Below are 18999 nucleotides of genomic sequence, written 5' to 3'. Positions count from 1 at the left end.
ACCTCCCACTCATGCTCCTCCACACCTGAACTGCTTCTCTCTCTGTGACTCTTGTCATTCATGTTTAACACAGAAACAAATCCAGTGTGACCAAACCTCCCTCTGCATGCACAGACGGCCGAGCTCGAGCTACAGCCCGTCACGTCCCAACAGTCTGTCATGGAGGACTGAAAGTTCTCGTCCACCGTCTCTCAGCTCTGTCAGTCATCTCATCTGAGTCTCGACTGAAGGGAAACTGAAGTTCTTCGTCACAGCTGATGCAGCTCCTTCTTCCTCACTATTGACGTGTATGACAGATGCTCCACGTAGCTATAATTGATTACGCCTCCTTCGTCCTCATAATCTATATCGTCCTCCTCGATATCATCGATATCATCATCGTCCAGACACCGGCTGTCCCCGTCCGATCCCTCCTCCTCATCCTCCTCGTCCTCCTCGGGCTCCTTCTCGCAGCTCAGCCTCATCTTCCTGCTGTTGTTGTTCCTCACCGACGCCTCCAGAGCTTTCTGCCGGCGGTAGAAGTGTGAGAACTTGTTGAAGATGATGGTGATGGGCAGCGCCACCACCAGGGTGCCGCCCAGAATGCAGCCGCCGGCCGCCAGCTTCCCGGCCACCGTGACGGGCACCACGTCCCCGTAGCCCACCGTGGTCATGCTGACCGTCCCCCACCACCAGCAGGCCGGGATGGTGTCCAGACCCACGTCCTGGAACAGACAGACGACCGCTTTGTATTCAACTGCTTTCACAGTTCAAGTTTTTAATGAGTCACAAGATCTGAATCCAAACAAAACCTTCACATCAAAGTGAGTTCAGAGTCAAAGCCAACGTTACCTCCTCGCATTCGGCAGTGTAAGCGATGCCAGAGAAGACGGACACTCCGACAGCCAGATACAGCAGCAGGATGCCGACCTCTCGGTAACTGTGCTGCAGACACAAGACAGAAGAAAGCTTGTTAGAAACTGTCTGCAGGTCAAGAACAGCGGAGGAATTAATGGTGGACGACCGGGACACTCGTCTTTTAACGCTGTTTATGAGTGCAAACATCAACGAGCTGCTGTCAAAGACTGCAGTGCCTCAAACGGCCACTCGAGGCTGGCTGCAAAAGCACCTCAGTCCCCATAGACCCCCAGATTAAAATGTCCAACTTTACAGCAGATATAAACACATTCACAGGCTGGTGTCAAAAACTGTTTTGGTCTCTAAAGTTAATTTCCTCGTTCATGAAAACTGTTCAGGGTAAATTTATGTTTGACTCATTCATTAAAATTATATTAAGGCAGTTATGCATAATTATGGCCATGGCTGCTTTGAGTGACAGCTAAGTTTCAGCAACCAGGCTTCATTCAGCCGCCTCAGCTCCACCCAAGCTCCACCTCTGCATCCACTTCAGGAGTTTGGTGGAGTCAGGCGCTGATGTTTGATGTTTGCTCGTCTTCATCTCATGACAAGAGAATCGAGAAAGTGAGACCGCATGTGATCTCTCCTGTGACACAACGTATTGACTCTTTTTGGTAACTGAGAAAAAGAAGAAGAAGAGAAGTCCATTGAGACTAAATTCAATCCCGTCCTCCAGCCTCCGTGTGGTGCCTCTAAAGACACCAGAGAAGAAGAACATTCTCACTCAGTTCAGCCTCTAAAGACAAAGTTCAGACTTCCATTAATGTAATAATGTCACGATGCTTCATTCTAAATATTTCAGATAATTTGGTTTTATTTTGTTCTTTTTCCTTTTAAAGGAAACAAAAATAGCAAACGTTCACATTTTTATACATTTTTCATTAGATTTGCTCTGAGATAAAAGCTTCACGACATCATATTTAGACTGTGGAATTAAAATCTCTCATACAATAGTTAGTGTGCATTAAGTATATATACACACAGATGTTACACATACACAGTACAACACTGCAGTGCTTTTACACAGAGAGACGGTCTCATCCCAACATGAAGAAATGTCACAGTTTGAGAAATGGAGCTCGAGTTAAAGCTCGAGTTCAGCTCAGATTTAAACTCATGTTGTGCGTTTTGGCTTCACATCAGCTGATCTGCAGCGAAGAGACCAAAAGCTCTCAGTGTTCGACTCACCAATCAGGAGCATTCACTGAAGTGCCACTGCAAATAAAATGCATCATATCCAGTAAAGCAGCGACGTCTTTAAGAGTAAAACACATTATTTAAGACAGTGATTTATCTACTGACATCACAGCTCCTGCGTAACGATGTTTATGTCCAGATAATGTTCTGACAGACGAGGCTGAAACCCGACCTGCTGCTCTGCTCTCAGACTTTCCTCCTCGTGTCCACTGAGGCCGATGCAATGAAACCCAGCAGAGCTCACTGCGGTAACTGATTCTGAATCAGATCTCTGCTGGTGTAGCTGAAACACTTCACATGCACGGAGAAGAGACACCACGAGATGTCTGATTTAACATCGAACGTCCTGACCGAGCAGAGCAGGACACAAACCTCTCAGCTGACATCGATCGTTTTCTCCACGGTTCAGTTTCATCTTTCGTTAACCTGCAGCTCAATAATCAGCCTCTTATTCAATGCTGGTCTCAAACTGAAGCCCAAACAGGTCCGAGCTCGGACCTTCAGAGCGACATCTGCTCACGATCGGTCAGCCTTCGTCTGCAGAAAGGTCAGCAGACCAAAACGAGAAAGTAAGAATCAATATTTCTGTTTTTCCTGAGACGTTAATCGTTTTTCTACGGCTGCCTGACGTCACCGTCCGACTCAGGAAGTCTTCTGTTACATAATTCCTAAAACACACATGTGGGAGCAGAGAGCAGAGTCCGGACTCACCCGCAGAGTCGCCCCCAGTGAGCGCAGACCTGTCGAGTGTCGGGCGAGTTTCAAAACTCTGAAGATCCTCATTAACCTGAACACCTGAGAGAGAGAGAGAGGCACGAGGCACGTGACGAAGAGGAGGAATGAAAACCCAAAAAAGAGCCTACAGTATGTACGTTTGTTCAACACACACACAGACAAACACAAACTCTGAACCTGTATGAGTCGTCCCAGGTCTCCCAGTTCAGACTCTGATCCCACAGTCACGTCGAAGAGCAGGGTGATGTAGATGGGAGCCACGGACACCACGTCGATGATGTTCAGAGGGTGGTGGAAGAACTTCTTCCTGTTCGGTGCGAGCAGCAGCCGCGTCACCACCTCAAAGACAGAAAGACACTTAGCGGATTCTTCACTTCATCTTCACGCTCTTCATCACTTTGTTCTCATCTCCTCACCTCGAAGGTGAACCAGCAGGTGCAGAACACCTCCAGAGCCTGCATGGTCGTGTCCTCCATCAGCTTCCCCTCGCTGTCAAAAGTCTGAGAGAAGAAAGAGGAAGATTTTTGATCACAGGTGTTTCCAATGACACGTGAACTCTCCTCACAGCTGCCATTAAAACATCTGGGGTGACAGAACAAACACTTTCATCATCTCACAGCATTGTGCTCTTTTAAATGAAACCAATAACGTGGTCAAACGTCAAGAATTTAGATAGAAAATACAAAGTCTGAGTCTGAACGAGGGTTCGGAGGCAGACGGCTTGAATCTTTGTAGCCTCACCAAATCCACTAAAGCTCTCAAAGGGGACATTAACAAGAACTCTTCCTGCATCTCACAGACTCATGCATGATGCACCAGACCAGGACCAAGACGACAGACTTCCTGCTTTATTACGAGGTGTTTGAGTCAATAGTTGTTCATGACTCAGACTTTGAGGGATTATCAGGGTGTTGCATCGTCTAAACCAGATGTTTTTAAAGTCCCCCCTCAGACAAAATCCAGACAGCTGCGCTCCAAACTGGACACTAATGAGCCCAAATCATCATCCCTGTCCACTTCACCTCAGGTACCATCTTCACCTCAAGCTCAGTTTGAAAACCTCTGATGCAAATATTCTGTGAATTTATTCCAGATTAAGCTCTTCGCCGCTCTGTTTGACTCTTCTTACCAACCTGATACTCTGGGATGCTGTTGATGCACATGATGGCGATGGATGTGAGCACCACGCAGATGGACACCAGGCTGAAGAGCTTGCTGGGGATGGAGTATCCCGGGTTCTCCAGCGTCAGCCACAGACACTTCCTGATGTTCCCGTAACGCACTTCCTGGAAATGCTGCATGTCTCTGTGAGGAGAGGGAAAGAGGGTGACTTCACGAGCAGCGTGACGGCTGATGATCCTTCACGTCAAAGCTCCGCCATCTCTTACCTCTTTAAGTCGGATATCTCGTCCACAGACGTGTCTATGCTGCTGACGTCGCTCTCGTCGTCCCAGCTGCGATGCCGGCTGCTCTCCAGCTTGCGGTCGTGGTAACGGTAACTGCAGCAGGTGTCCAGGAAGAACTCGTTGATGCCCCAGTACTCGATCTCCTGACTGTGTGGGAAATGTACATCAGTGAGGAAGTCGTTCATGTATCTGCTTCTGGATTTTTGGCTTCAAAATGTCTCTGTTTTGTTTTGGATTGCTGCATAAAGATTGTTCAGATCTGGTCCTGAGTAAACATGTAGAAATGTGTGTCTTTACAGACAATGTCCCTGCTTTTATTCCGGTCTGTCAGAGGGTTGCTGAAACGACTCAGGGTCTTTTTTTAAAAATGACAAACAGATGAAACTGAGCGAGCATTACAAACATCAGAGGGAGACAGACACACCTGAAGGAGAAGACGCACAGCTCCTCCATGATGTGGAGTTTGCCGGTCTGGTAAAAGTGGAGGACGTAAGGGAACAAGCCGGGATTCCTATCAAAATAAAACTCCTTCTGCTGCACGTCATAGTCATCACACACCTGCAGGAGGGAGGAGGAGGAGAGGGGAGGAAGGGCAAAGGTGGAGACTTTGAGTGAGGAATGATCCTGGACCTGACCAGCTGAGCACCCACAGGCCTGTCCAGACTTTTTACTGCTCCTTAAGTGTTTACATTTTTTATTTCTTAACATCACATTCGTTGAGCTGATTTACAATAAGTGCATTCAAAAGACTGAAAAGATCAAATATTCCTACTGATCAGAACAGAGCGGCGCAGATGTAACATGACGCTTTCAGACTTTATTCTTTGAGTCCTCAAAAGGAAACTGGATGTCCAATAGCAGGCTACATACAGAAGGTCCCGCCTCTAACCAGGCAGAGAGCCAACCATACTTTAGGACAGGGGTGGGCAACCTGGTCCACAAAGGGCCGCTGTGGCTGCAGGTCTTCTTTCCAACCAAGCAGCAGCACACCAGAATGACTCATTCAATCAACTGATCTCACTCTTCAGACAGCTGATTGGTCAAACTGTGAGCTCTTGCTTGGTTGGAACAAAAACCTGCAGTCACACCGGCCCTTTGTGGAACAGGTTTCCCACCCCTGCTTTAGGACAATGGCAGATCAGATTTCAGGCACCCCTCTGGACACGCCCCTGGACCCACCTGCAGTATATCCTCCTCTGAGTCACATGCCAGCAGTTTTCCCAGTCTGGTGTCCGGGAATTTCTTCAGGGTGCTGGAACAGAGGCTCCTCTTCAGACCGCCGACGTTCACATGGACGAAACCCTCGTCCGAGTCCTGGTGGACCCAGCTGGGCAGACTCTCCTTCACCATGGTTACCTGGCAGAGACACAGAGAGATGAGGACGGAGGTAACACACACAAAACAAAGAGTCTCACATCTTAAAGAGGGAGCGTTTGTTTTTGGATGTCGAATGAAAACAGTTTCCTGAAGTGTTCCTGAGTCCATGTGCTCATCTCCTTCACCCAATCATGACACTCTCACCTGTTACCACTGAGCCTGTTTACCTGTGGAATGATCCAAACAGGTGTTTTTGGAGCGTTCTAACAACTTTCCAGTCTGTGAAACGTGTCACTGCATCAGATTCAGAATAAGGATTCAGGATTATCAGGATTATATATTCCAGAGTTTATGTTACGTTAACATGAGGCTGTAACAGTCTGCGTTTGATAAATCAAGCGTCTCTCTTTGAGCAGGAAACGACTGCAGTTAGTGAAATGAAAAATACTCCTTTGCCTTTGCCACAGAGCTCATTCAAACTTTGTGTGGGATACATTTATTTGATCATTTTGACAAAAACAATGTCAAAATATGAATATTTTTCATCTTTACAGATGTCGCATCACAAAATGTAACTAAATTTAAAGCTGGTGATTCTAAATTTGTTCATATTGTCCATGAAAAGACTAAAACTAACAATGACTTCCTCCTGATAACACGCGGTTAACTGTACATCCTCTTCCTCTGTGCCACAGAGCTGCATTTTATCCAAAAACTGTAAAAAACACGAGTGAACCACACCCGTCCGCTGCATTAACTGCAGCAGCACATTCTGACTCAACCCCACATCAACCTCCCGCTGCCCCGAACACTCACTGCAGCACCAAATGTGGATTAATCCGCCACTGAAAATAGTCCCACACAAAAGCACGACTTCCTCCTGATTGAGAAACGTTTCTTAAACTACAGCGAACGTCCCCTTGAAAATGAGCGAGACTTTAAAGAAATGAATCATCTGTCAGCTGTTTTTTGAGATTTATGTCTCCAGTAGCAACCAAAGGGCTTGGAGCTGAGAGCCACAGACGGGTCGAGTACAGAAAAGTCTTCAGAGACGGACGAACTCACTGGTTTGGTTTTGGTCTTTCCATCCATCCATCCATCCATCCATTTTCTATGCCGCTTATCCCTTTCGGGGTCACGGGGGGGCTGGAGCCTATCTTGGCTGTCAACGGGCGGGAGGCGGGGTACACCCTGGACCGGTCGCCAGCCGATCACAGGGCAACATACACACACCATTCACACTCACACTCACACCTAGGGGCACTTTACAGTCACCAATCAACCTAATGAGCATGTTTTTGGTCTGTGGGAGGAAGCCGGAGTGCCCGGAGAGAACCCACGCATGCACGGGAAGAACATGCAAACTTCACACAGAAAGGCCTGACCCGGGAATCGAACCAGTGACCTTCTTGCTGTGAGGCACGCGCACTACCTGCTGCGCCACCGTGCAGCCCGTTTTGGTCTTTCCAGTAACAAAAATACAGAATGCGGCAGGTTTATCCTTTGACTGCAGACCTGGAGCACAGCCCGACTGATATACCATCAGGGATCATTGCAAAATAATGTGTGTGTGTGTGTGTGTGTGTGTGTGTGTGTGTGTGTGTGTGTGTGTGTGTGTGTGTGTGTGTGTGTGTGTGTCCTTCATCTCAAGGTGAGTCAACAATCGCCAGAACTCGAAGACGTATTTTCTGAAGACAGTTTTATATTGTGAGCGTCCTCTTTGTGACGTCGTCCCTCTCGTTTCATCTTCTCTGCTAAATGCTCTTCTACGACGCGTCGGCCAGAAACTAATTTGATGTTCCAGACATTTTAATTTTTTTGGTTGAGAGCCAAAAGGCTTTTACTGACCTGATCTTTGTAGATTAAATCCACATTTGAATGTTTTCTGCGTGTAACGAGCCCGGAGACAAATTCCTCTAAAAAACACTTAAATCATCATTTAACTCATCAACATTAATTATGACTGCAAGCAACTTGTTTCCATGTGATCAAGTTAAAAAAAAAAAAAGACGTGCAGCCAAAACAGAAACCGACTCCCACGCATGCTCATTTACTGTACTCTGTGTACAAACACCCCCACACTGTACACACTGTACACACTGTCACAATAAAAGTACAGATGAATAAATAACAAAGTTCACGTGGAAAGATGAATGCTCGCTGAGAGCATCATGTGGAGCTCTCTCTGTCTAAAGGCCTCAAATGCTGCTCAAATATTTTCCAGTAAAATCTTAATTTTACTGCCAGGAAACATAACTGAGTCCAACTCAGTTGGCAAATGTTGCTTTAATATTTCTTCAACAACAAATGAAGTTTCAGCAAATGATGTCTGCATCATAATTATCAAGTTTGGTTTTTGTTTTGCTGCACGGTGGCGCAGCAGGTAGTGTGCATGCCTCACAGCAAGAAGGTCACCGGTTCGATCCCCGGGTCAGGCGGGGCCTTTCTGTGTGAAGTTTGCATGTTCTTCCCGTGCATGCGTGGGTTCTCTCCGGGTACTCCGGCTTCCTCCCACAGACCAAAAACATGCTCATTAGGTTAATTGGTGACTCTAAATTGTCCTTAGTTGTGAGTGTGAATGGTTGTCTGTCTTGTGTGTTTGTGCCCTGCGATCGACTGGCGACCGGTTCAGGGTGTACCCCGCCTCTCGCCCGTTGACAGCTGGGATAGGCTCCAGCCCCCCCGCAACCCCAAAAGGATAGGCGGTATAGAAAATGGATGTTTTTGTTTTTTATTTCTGATCAGAGTGATGCCTCCTGGCACAAAACATCCCCAGCACTCGCTCTGTCCGTCCGTCCGTCTGTCTGTCCGTTCGTCCGTCCAGAGGCAGCAGTAAGTGCCTTCCTCCAGGTTAAGTGGAGCAGTAATGTAATGTAATAACGTCACATGGTGTGCAGCTGCAGAGGAAATGGCCCGAGGAATCACAGACAGGTGTTAAGATAATGTGGACTTAATGGTGTTTTAAGCAGAGCCGTCTGACTTCATCCGTCTCTGAATCACTCTCTTCCTGCTGCTGTTTAATCAGATTCTTCTCCCCTCGGCTCGCTGATTTACAGACACATGAGGCGTTTACAGAAAACTGAGGCGGCTGAAATGTGTCTTCATGGAGGTGGGCGGTGGGTGTGTGCGTGGTGCAGAGCAACTGAGGAATTTTACTCAAGTACAAACGAGTGTCTTCGTTCACATTGACTCACTGCGTTCACTTTGTTGTTGATCCGTTTCTATTAGAGAAATGTTCATTACAGCCGCTTTAAGTAAAATCTTACTGACTTCATGACATGATGACTTCATCACAAACGTGCAGCGTTTCACTGGCGTCCTGTTTGTGGAATTCAATATATCCCCGTTTGAAACGGGATATTCAGAATGGACACATCCTGAGGACAGACTGAAGTGAGCAGGTTGGCAGATTATGGCTGCTCTCTATAACATCCCTGTGTTTAAGAAGTGATCTGACTGAATGTGACGTCAGCGTCACGCTTTGTGGTCAATCTGTGTCTGTAATCATTTTGTGTCTCTGTGTCTTCCTGCTCGTTTCCTGGTCCTCTTTGTCATTGCTTTAGGTTTCTTTGTTGCCATTTTGTGTTCTTCCTGGGTGTTTTGTAGCCCTTTGTTGTTTTGTGTCTCTTTGTAGTCATTTCATGTCTCTGTGTGGTTGTTTTGTGTCTCTTCCTGATGGTTTTGCATCTGTCATCGTTTTGTGTCTCTTTGTGGTTGTTTCATGTCTCTTTGTGGTTGTTTTGTGTCTCTTTGTGGTTGCTTCATGTCTCTTTGTGGTTGTTTTGTGTCTCTTTGTGGTTGTTTTGTGTCTCTTTGTGGTTGTTTTGTGTCTCTTTGTGGTTGTTTTGTGTCTCTTATGCTTTGTCTTTGCAGTTGGCTCACAGCTGTTTTGCATCTCTTTTTCTACAAGAAGTTTTACTTTCATCACTTCGTACGGAGCCTCTGGTCTGGGGGTCCTGGGCCTGCAGCCCATTCATTAATCCATCACACTGCTCTTAACACAACTCCTTGAGTCTGACAACGTGTCTCTTTAAATTCTCATTTATCTCACATCTTTAGATGTCCACTGATTACGTATTTAGATGATGCAGGTGTTTGGTGTTTACTGGCAGCATAAATGCACCAATAAATGAGGAGAAGATTTCAAGCTGATGAAAACATTAAACATAAAGAAACGTTTATAAAAGACCTTTTTAACTATTCATAATGTTTGCTGGCCTCCTCTGGTGAGGTCAGCCACGTCCCACAGTTCATTCAGTCTAACAGCTTCCTTTTGCACTTTAAATTATGTCGTTAGCTTCAGCTAAAAATCATTTGTCTTGACTGAAAACTCCACAGTCGACTTTTTATGAACTTTTTCTTTGTTATTTTAACATTTGGAAACACATTCTGGTTATTACAGGTTATTTTTGTCCTAAGTCTTATTGGACTGATTTCTTTCCTTAACATGTGTCTGAAAACATCTTCGAAGTGCGTCCCTTTCATTCCCAGAGAAATTATTTCAAATGTCTAGAGTATAATAGTTCTTGTCTTCCCACAGTGTGATCTGTGGTGGCTGAGTGCAGACAAAAGGAAAAGGGAGTGAGTAACAGTGGGACGCTGAGACTCTCTCTGTCTATAATTACATGTAGGGGCCCATGCTGGGCTCTCAGGGGAGCCGCCATGCTGCACATACAGAAATAAAGTTGATCTATAATTCAGCACAAGGAAGCGCTGCAGCTTGAAATCACAGCGGTGGAAAAAAGCACCTTCAATAACAAACTGGAACACGTTAAACACTGAAGTGAACCAGAGAGAAACTTCATATGATGTAAACCCACAGTGAGCTGCGTGCAGAGGAGGAGATGAAGAATGAATCAAGTCATCGCAGTTTCAGTCTCTTCAGAGTTAGAATGACATCTCCATCTTTTCTTAACACTGACCTGTGAGTTTGGTCACGACACCGTTCATTCACACTCTTCATCACCGGATCAGCATCCTCTTCATGGCAGATTCACCCCATGACGCGCCGAGAAGTTTCACACTTTCACAGCTGAAAAGGACAAAACTGTCAAACACGAACCGTCGAATGATGAGAAAAGACAGCAAGCTTCTCCTGCTGAAAACCTCCAGGAAAACCTTCCGTCAGCCGCAAAGCACAGTCTGCAGAGAGGACAGAGGACAGTCAGCTGTGGGCGCGCATCTTTCCTCCATCTGAGCCACCGTGCGCCCGTCTCCTCTCAGGGGCAGTCTTCGGCTTTTTCCGTCAGCTCCCGGAAGAGGATCGCGTCTCCGAACGGGAAATACCTTTCATATGCTCCTCCCTCCCACTCAGCAGTTAATTTAGAGCAAATTTTCTTTTTTATTTCAAAGTTTTTTATGTCTCCATCAAGGTTTAGTCTGCTGTGGCCTTTTGGTTCATATTTCCTGTGGCATCACTGTAATAATTCTGCTATCTCACAGATGGGATTGTGTGTGTGTGTGTGTGTGTGTGTGTGTGTGTGTGTGTGTGTGTGTGTGTGTGTGTGTGTGTGTGTGTGTGTGTGTGTGTGTGTGTGGCTAATGAAATTCTGTGAAAACTCCGGTGTCATTTAATGAACCCGTTATTCTTTATTTTTTAAATTACTGTAATATGCCTCTAATGTCCGCAGAGACACACTGCACTGCAAGCAACTTTCTCACTAACAAATGCTGCTGACTTTTCACTTTTTCTCATTAAGATAAACTCAGCAGAGCATAAACATTAAACTAAACTTCTCCAACAGTGCATGGAGATTTTAAAAAAGCAAAACAAGCTGATAAACATTATTTTCATTTGGACCATCACAAAGCGCCCAATGGTTTTATGTGTTTATTTATCACGAATGTGTTTGTTAAATAATTAATATTTCCTCGAGATGCAGCTTTTCAGACCCCTGCAGGTTTGTGTTGGTGGCGCCATCTAGCGGTCAAAATTTGGTTTTGCATCTCGATATGGACTCCAGCCCTGGAGGCCTCTCCTCCCTTCACTTCTTTCCAAATGTACTTCACTCAGCAGAGCCTCAAGTGAAAATCTTAATGTTTTGTACTTTCCAGATGAGGATGAAGAGATGCTGACTGTTGTCACTGTGTCCTCTTCAGGGGCAAGAAGGTGAAACAATGGAGGTCATTTGCAAATATTTAAGTGATGAAAACTTCAGAAGTCATCATGAAGTCTGCAGTGCCTCTTGACTGCCACAGGAGCAAATCAACAAACAACAACTAACATCAGTCAACTGATTATTTTTTCCTGTCCTCAGACAGTCCTTTTATTATCAAAAACCGTATTGTTTGTCACAAATTTGGCCATCGGGTCCTTTTTTAAGAAGAACCAACATTCAGTGAAGAACCACCTCAGTTGCTGTAATCATGTTCATGAACATACAGGATTAATTATGTAATGAACAAACATCCCCACTCGCTCACTTCTCACAAGCGGAGCAGTTTTGTCCAGGTCATCATATTATTGACTTTATATATGCAGTAAATTAGTGTGACAAAGTCATGTTTTATCAGTGAAATCCTCTCAGCGTCCGTTTGACCAGCGCAGACACACAAACAGGTGAGCTGCAGAATCTCAGGTGAGCTCTGATGTCACAGCGAAATGTCCCGCTGGAGGTTTTTTGACCGCTGCCATGAAGCAGCATTTTATTAGCTACAGGAAACTTTTGAGTTGTCTCAGCAGACTGCGAGAGGACACAGTTACAGAATCTCAGGTGAGATGAGCTCATTACCTGAGGGACATGCTGTTACCTTCATATCATGAGCCATTCATTTTCCTGTAACATCTTTTGAGAGTTTGCAAGTTCTTAATTATCAATCCTGAAAATTTTACATAATTACTGATCATCCTCTCACAAACAATTCTTTCAGCTCACTCCAAAATCAGCGTGTCTCGTCCATATTTGGAGATAGTGGGCAAAAATGTACAAGTATAGCCTCTGAAGGTCATTCAGCGTCACCCCTGTTTGGCCCTCCTCTGGGGTCCGATCAGGTTCACCCTCTTTTGCACAGAGCTGCAGCATTTACAGCGGATGTGCCGCCTCATGTGGCTGCTGAACTTCTTGTCTCTGACGCCGTAGATGAGCGGACTGAGCAGACGTGGAAGCACATTGACAAACAGGAAGGTGGTGAAGAGGATCTTGGTTCTTTCATGGGGCCAAGCGGTAACTAAACTGAGTTTGACGAAGGGAGAGATGAAGGTCAGCATGTAGATGAGGACCTGGACTCCGTGCAGCAGGATGGTGTTGCGGGCGTTTCTGGCTGAGGCCTGGTTCGAACCGGACACTGTCCGGGCGGTGCAGAGGACCTTCAGATAGGTGATGATCAATGTCAGGAAGACAAAGGAAAACAGAAGCACCTGAGGGGAAGTGACCACACAAGAGCCACTTCAGTCTAAAAATAAAGGTATAATAAAACTAAGCCATGAAATGAAAACATAGACTGCTCCATGGAAAACACAGTCAACAGAAACGACTGATATCAGCAAGAAAATCAATGACAACCATCAATACTTCACCTGGACGACCACGTTCTGGGTCTTGTGGTACTGTGTGTTGTGCACGTAGCTGGGGTAACAGATGATGCTCCTGGAGAAGGCTGAGAGGGGCTGGGTGGCGAGGATGATGATGACATCTGTGATGGAGGGGATGAAGGAGATGCCCCAGATCAGAGCGATGAGAGCGTAGGCTCGCTGCGCAGTACAGATCTGGGCGTGATGAAGAGGTCGACAAACGGCGATGTAACGCTCGACTGCCATGCCAGCCAGGTTCAGAGGGCTGTTCCTCAATGCAGACAACAAGAGCACAGACTTACTGTACAAATACTTTTTGGATCAGACACACAGTCTATGTTCATGACCTTTTACCCAACTGCTCACCACAACATGAAGGTGCACCTTTCTGCCAGGATGGTGCTCAGGTGGAATTAAACAGTGCATTTACAGTTATACAGCACACCTCCACCTGCATTTACACAGCTCAGCCACAGCCTCCAAATAATCAAGGTTAGCAGTACTTTGTTCAAAGTTTTTGAGTTTTTAAAGCACATTATTATAACAACTAACATATTACAGCTGAGGATGAGAGGTTTTACTGCACTGAGTATTTTTACTTTGAATACTTTAAGTACATTTTCCTGATTATACTCACATACTTTTACTTGAGTAACTTTTGCTTATGATGGCGTGTATTAATACTTTCACGTAGCTCTTCTTCCATCACTGAAACGCCACTCGCCGGTGATTAAATCTAACGCACCTCCTGCAATAAAGGCGGGCTTTTTAAACTGTCAGCGCCCCGCCCACCGCTGCGGGCCAAACGGCTGAAGCTCAGCAGGAAAGACCTGAGGCTAACGCCAACGCTACTCAGGTATTATTTCATAAACGAGTCAGCCCGTCAAAACGGTCGTCATGTCGCCTAACTCAGGAAGCTTTTTTGGGGGAAATAATCGTGTTCCTCGCTGGCCGTTAATCGTTGTTCCGTGAGGATTGTGTTCGCCAACCGTTCGTCATGCTAACGACTCTGTTAGCAGCGTTAGGTACGTCGGCCATGTTGACCGCCATCTGTCAGTAATTTCTGTTTTTTTATTTACTTGAACTTGACTTTTCTTGTCCTGTTGTAGATGATTTAAAGCCCTGAAGTCCCGGAGATTTACCTGAGGATCTGCTTCATCTGGCCAGGCAACGGTAAGTGCTACGTGTGCTAACGTTAGCTAACGTGCTTTAGCTGTGCTCAGTCTGTGTTTCTGAGGCTGCAACAGACTCCGGTGAGTTCTTGTTCCAGCAGACTGCTGTCAGACCAGCATAACATCATTTCAAAGGTCACTTTAACTCAGCCCGGGCCACAGAGGAAAATCTAGGTCACAGAAACAAACTTCACCTGCTTATGCTTTGGGAGTTTCAGGTGAACCAATAGAAGCTAATGCTACATGCTAGAGGTGTGTTCTCATGGTGGACCTGGAGTCCAGAGAGCAGTGACTGTTTCTCATTAAGATGACAGAAAGGAGAAACTGAAAACCAGTGATGCTGAAAAGAAACTTGACAGCATTAAAATAACGCTCTCTGAAAATCTAAACATGTTCAAGTTAAATATTTTGTTGATGCCAACTTTTCCAGTCACTGTTCTGGTTCTGTGCTGAGGCTGATGATCAGGATGAGGACTCTGAGTCTGCTGGCTGTTTGACTGTCTGCTGGTTTCTGCTCATACGCTCCTGTCCTGTCTTTACCTCAAGTGCTCTATCTGTTTGCATTGATGTCACATTATTGGAGGGAGTACATCTCTCCGTCAGTTGTTGGGTCGGTAAATTAATGATGTTTTCATGCTGCTGATTTAAGTTGTGGTGAGACACTAAATTAGATCAGAGTTAGAGTTTAGAGAATTATTGAACCTGAAAGAAATGGATTGATATGACGGCTTCATCTTTTATTCCTCACATCATATTTACATCTCATGTTCTGTAGTTTGCTCTGTCGCTCATATACTAATGGTCTTGGCCCAGTTTGTGCCTCATGTACCATGATGTTCAAATCACAGAACATCAGTATTTCTAAAAGCAAAAATCCCCAGAAGGTTGTCTAACAGCACTTACTGTTGGTCTGAAGGTATATTCAGAACGGATGAAACGACAACATTTCAAACCTGTTTCTCATGTTGGGACGCTCTAGATAGCCAATGGCAGCACTTTGTGTTGAACACACACACACACACACACACACACACACACACACACACACACACACACACACACACACACACCTACCTGTTGATGGTAACTAAGATGATCAGCATGATGCAGCAGGAAGCCAAGTTGACGGGAAGGGTGTAGGTGATGATCTGCAGCGTCACAGAAAGTGTCAGCATAATCATGTCGTTGATCACCAAATGGATGTACAGCACATACCTGCAGGAGAGACGAGTCCAGTGATCAGGAAGGAGAGTCGAGGAGAAAAACAAGGGATGAGAGCACGTTTATACAACCCTGATTCCAAAAACAAGATTTACAAAAATCAGTGAAGTCAACGAGGTAAAACATTAGATATATTTGTGGCCTTTTCAGATGAGTTTATGTCAAAAAGATGAACAAATGATCACTTTTTTATTTATGTTTAATGCAGCTTCTGAACTTTTTTCGTGTCGAGAGAAAAAGTGAAGAGATGAAATCATGTTGAACTTGCCCTCAGCTCAGTTAGATTAAAATCACTAAATCAGTCACAATCTCAGCTTATTTCAGAATAGACAGCATCAAGTTCTCAGACCAGAGATCCCATCAGTTTGGCATCTTCTCACGTTTGTCTGAAAGAAAACACACATGTACCATGTCTCACCTGGGGTCCTGCTGGAAGACCTGGTTCTTGAAGTAGGTGTAGACAAACGCTGCGTTGATGCAGTTGATGATGAAGCCGAGAGCAAAGGCGATGACGTTCTTTGAGAAGGCATCAGTCAAGCCGTCCAGACGTCCGGTTGAGTTCATGTCACACCTCGTCCTGCTCGATGCTGCCAAACCAAAGCTCCGTTCAGTCAGTCAGTCAGTCAGTCAGTCAGTCAGTCAGTCAGTCAGTCAGTCAGTCAGTCAGAGACACAGTCCTCCAGCTGTCTGTCACTGTTTGGTCAAACCTCGTCTCAGTTCACACTGAGTCAAGGACAACTGAATCAAGAAGTTTAGTTAAGATTAAAAGAAATTAGATTTCTTCACTTAAAATGTTTTACAAACACCAGATTTCTCATTTAACGATCAAAACATTTTCAATTAAGAGGAAATATGAGGACTAAGAGAATTTTCAGAACACATCAAAGACATCATCAAAGAGTGAATGAAGTCAGATCTCTTTTATAAAAGTCCTCAATTTAATTAAAGTTGTGATTTACAAAAAAAAAAACAAACAAAAAAACTCAACCCTGTCTGTGATCGTTGAGATTCATTACAGTTCTTCTCAGTCGCTTTGGTCCATTTCTCAGATCAGAATTGAAATTCTCAAAACGACTTGTTCAATCTTCACATCATTGTGTCACTTGTGCACGTCGAAAAGCAGTTTCTCGTTTCTCTGAATAAGTTCTAAATGCTTTGGTTCGTCCATCAGATGATTACAGTCCTCTGCTGTCCTGCGTTATCAGTTGCTGATGTCATGTTGATCAAAATGTTTTATAAGGGGTCTCTGTTGAATAGTCTCACCCCCACAACATTTAGGCATTAGTTCATGGCATAAGTCTTTACATGCAAAACGGTTGAACTAGTTGTCATAATATGTCAATCATATTTCTATTTCTATTCAGACTTTTTTTGAAATCTGTCCTGAATTGGTAAATTGCTCCCAGGTGAATCTTGACTTTCTCTAATGAAGGAGGTAAAGGAAGATGCTCTGTAACTCCTGCAGCTCTGTATGTACAGTTTTCCATCAGGAGATTGTCCATGTTCACGTTTCTGCTTTTGTTTTTTTGTTTTCTTCCTTGTGCTATGCAGTGCTGCCTTTTCCTTTCTGTATCACAGTGACATGGTCTGTCAACAAATGACAGTACAAACAGTAAAAGCTCAAATGTGAATCAATCAATCTCCCACGTGCACTAAGGTGTAACTCACAATTTACAATAATTGTCATCAAACTTCAGCCAGTTTCCATCAGAACATCCCTGCAGAGGACACTGTTCAATGACTAAGCAGTTTGACTGTCTCATCCTACACATGGACACGAGGACATGTCCTTCTGATGGCACTGACATGTTCGTTGACACAGATATTTACTTTTGAGAGATGAACTAAGGATTTTGAGCAAGTAACTGCCTTTTGCAGGTAATCCATGGTGTTTTGCTCTTTGTACGAATTGTTTTACTGTTCTGCAAATGTCGAGGATGATTCCAGAAATGAACCAAAGCCACTGAGAAAAACTGGAATTTATTCCCCCGATTGTCTCTGATTTGTCAAAAACCAAAATAAAATCTCTTCAAGTGTGAAAGTTACACGTATAATTCAGAGTTTTTTATCTTATGTTTTGCAGTAACTGACACCATTAAGGTGAAATAAAGAAAAAAGGACTATTTGTGAAGAAGCAGCTCTGAGTTAGATTTCGATTAACTGACTAATCTTTAAATGTATGTTTTAAACTATATTAGTGTCTGTCAGGACGAGCAGCTTCACACTGAAAAACATCCTTTAAGAGACAGCGAACAGTAAATCTTCACAGTGAATATTTCAGTTTAAATGTTTGATTTTTAAATATTTAATATTCTTCTGGTTCTTTAATGCAGTCTCACCTGCAAACCTACTTGAATGCGTCGCTGGTCTGGCCTGTGCTGAGATGCTGCTCTGATCCTCCGTCCTCAGATGACTCTGTTCATGGTCAGAGGAACAGGAAGTCATGCAGTTTTATAGATTTCCATGTGAATAACACAGTGAGGGGAGGTTGTCTTGGAGGGGTGCGGCAGATCATTATTTCAGTGTTTGAAACTTTTGATTTATTGTTTGTGAAATAAGCTTTTAAACCGTCATGATAAACCACGAGCAGCTGCGCTCGTTGTCATCATGAACATGAAGTTAACGTGTTCATTGTCAGAGGTGTGCAGTAACTCACCGTTCATGTTTAATTTGTAATATGATTAAAAATCACGTCCTAATAACGGCAGTATTCAGACTTCTTGACGTCACACTGTCACACACTGAAGGCTGAAAGTCAAAGTAATGTTGACACGGACTTCCAGAAAAGCAGAGAAGAAGAAGAAAAAGTGAAGTTAAGCCAAAAAACAAACAAATGAGCTTTGAAATGATCCAGAAGTTTCTCTAACTGTGACGTCCTGTTTAGTGTTCCCGGTTCAGCTGGACTGAGATGTCTTTAATCCAGGCCGGCCTGCTGAATCTGTTTCAGTGTGTCTCCACACAGACACATTCAGAACGATGGACAGACACTGACACACACTGACAGAGTCTGTGGTTTGGACACCTTCTGCGTCCACTGTGAAGCTTTTTCATCCTTCCTTTGCTTCTCAGGTCGAACTGTGAATATTATACAGCTGGAACGATCGGCTGATTGGTTCACAGAAAAAGTCATTTTTCAGTCAAAAATGTGTCTCCAGTGTGAGGATTTGCTGCTTTTATCTGTTTTTTGGCATTCTAAATATGACGTTTTTGGGCTTTGGACTGTTGGTCAAACAGAACAGGACGTCTGAGGACACTGTGAGCTCTGTGCTGTGATGGCAGTTTTCATTTTGTTTCTGACAAGTGATCAGTTCATTGAGAAAATAATGGACAGCTTCATGAGTGATTCTCACTCTGCATCTAATGAGGTGATGAAGGTCAGTCAGAGACGTGTCGTGGGTCTGTTTGAGGTGTGGATTATTTCTGGTTTTTCAGACTTTGACCAGTTGTCCGAGTGCTTCTTTTCTCTGACTCTGCTGCTAAAATGAGCGCTGTTAGTTTCAAGGTTTGTGGAACCGAATCTCTAAAGAACGACCGGTCTTGTTGT

General features: G+C 44.5%; 2 protein-coding genes across 2 annotated transcripts; both read right to left on the bottom strand.

Moving 5' to 3' along the window:
- Positions 1–248: 248 nt before the first annotated feature.
- LOC139329027 (delayed-rectifier potassium channel regulatory subunit KCNS2) lies at positions 249–10608 on the bottom strand. Its single transcript, XM_070959148.1, has 10 exons — positions 10475–10608; positions 5415–5591; positions 4660–4793; positions 4218–4382; positions 3963–4134; positions 3246–3329; positions 3007–3168; positions 2806–2889; positions 832–924; positions 249–704 (listed from the first exon to the last, which is right to left on the bottom strand). The coding sequence occupies exons 2-10, from the start codon at positions 5583–5585 to the stop codon at positions 249–251; spliced, it is 1521 nt and encodes a 506-aa protein (XP_070815249.1). The 5' UTR covers positions 5586–5591; positions 10475–10608.
- A 1899-nt stretch (positions 10609–12507) lies between these two features.
- LOC139351701 (odorant receptor 131-2-like) lies at positions 12508–16019 on the bottom strand. The gene is made up of 4 exons (XM_070993709.1): positions 15874–16019; positions 15309–15449; positions 13069–13327; positions 12508–12909 (listed from the first exon to the last, which is right to left on the bottom strand). Exons 1-4 carry the CDS (start codon positions 16017–16019, stop codon positions 12508–12510), a joined length of 948 nt encoding a protein of 315 aa, XP_070849810.1.
- Positions 16020–18999: the final 2980 nt, after the last annotated feature.

Source organism: Chaetodon trifascialis, chromosome 3, assembly GCF_039877785.1.
Source record: "Chaetodon trifascialis isolate fChaTrf1 chromosome 3, fChaTrf1.hap1, whole genome shotgun sequence".
Taxonomy (NCBI): Eukaryota; Metazoa; Chordata; class Actinopteri; order Chaetodontiformes; family Chaetodontidae; genus Chaetodon; species Chaetodon trifascialis.
The sequence above is the reverse complement of the archived record's forward strand: the minus strand, read 5'-3'. Positions and strand labels throughout refer to the sequence as shown.

What these genes read in the sequence shown, in the direction of transcription:
- LOC139329027 (XM_070959148.1), bottom strand. Translation starts at nt 5,585, where the DNA reads ATGGTGAAGGAGAGTCTGCCCAGCTGGGTCCACCAGGACTCGGACGAG. An exon ending in CAGAGGAGGATATACTGCAG is followed by an intron (nt 4,794 to 5,414) that starts GTGGGTCCAGGG and finishes TCCCTCCTGCAG; the next exon opens with GTGTGTGATGACTATGACGT. An exon ending in GAGATATCCGACTTAAAGAG is followed by an intron (nt 4,135 to 4,217) that starts GTAAGAGATGGC and finishes CTCTCCTCACAG; the next exon opens with AGACATGCAGCATTTCCAGG.
- LOC139351701 (XM_070993709.1), bottom strand. Translation starts at nt 16,019, where the DNA reads ATGAACTCAACCGGACGTCTGGACGGCTTGACTGATGCCTTCTCAAAG. An exon ending in GTCTTCCAGCAGGACCCCAG is followed by an intron (nt 15,450 to 15,873) that starts GTGAGACATGGT and finishes TCTCTCCTGCAG; the next exon opens with GTATGTGCTGTACATCCATT. An exon ending in ATCTTAGTTACCATCAACAG is followed by an intron (nt 13,328 to 15,308) that starts GTAGGTGTGTGT and finishes ATTGAGGAACAG; the next exon opens with CCCTCTGAACCTGGCTGGCA.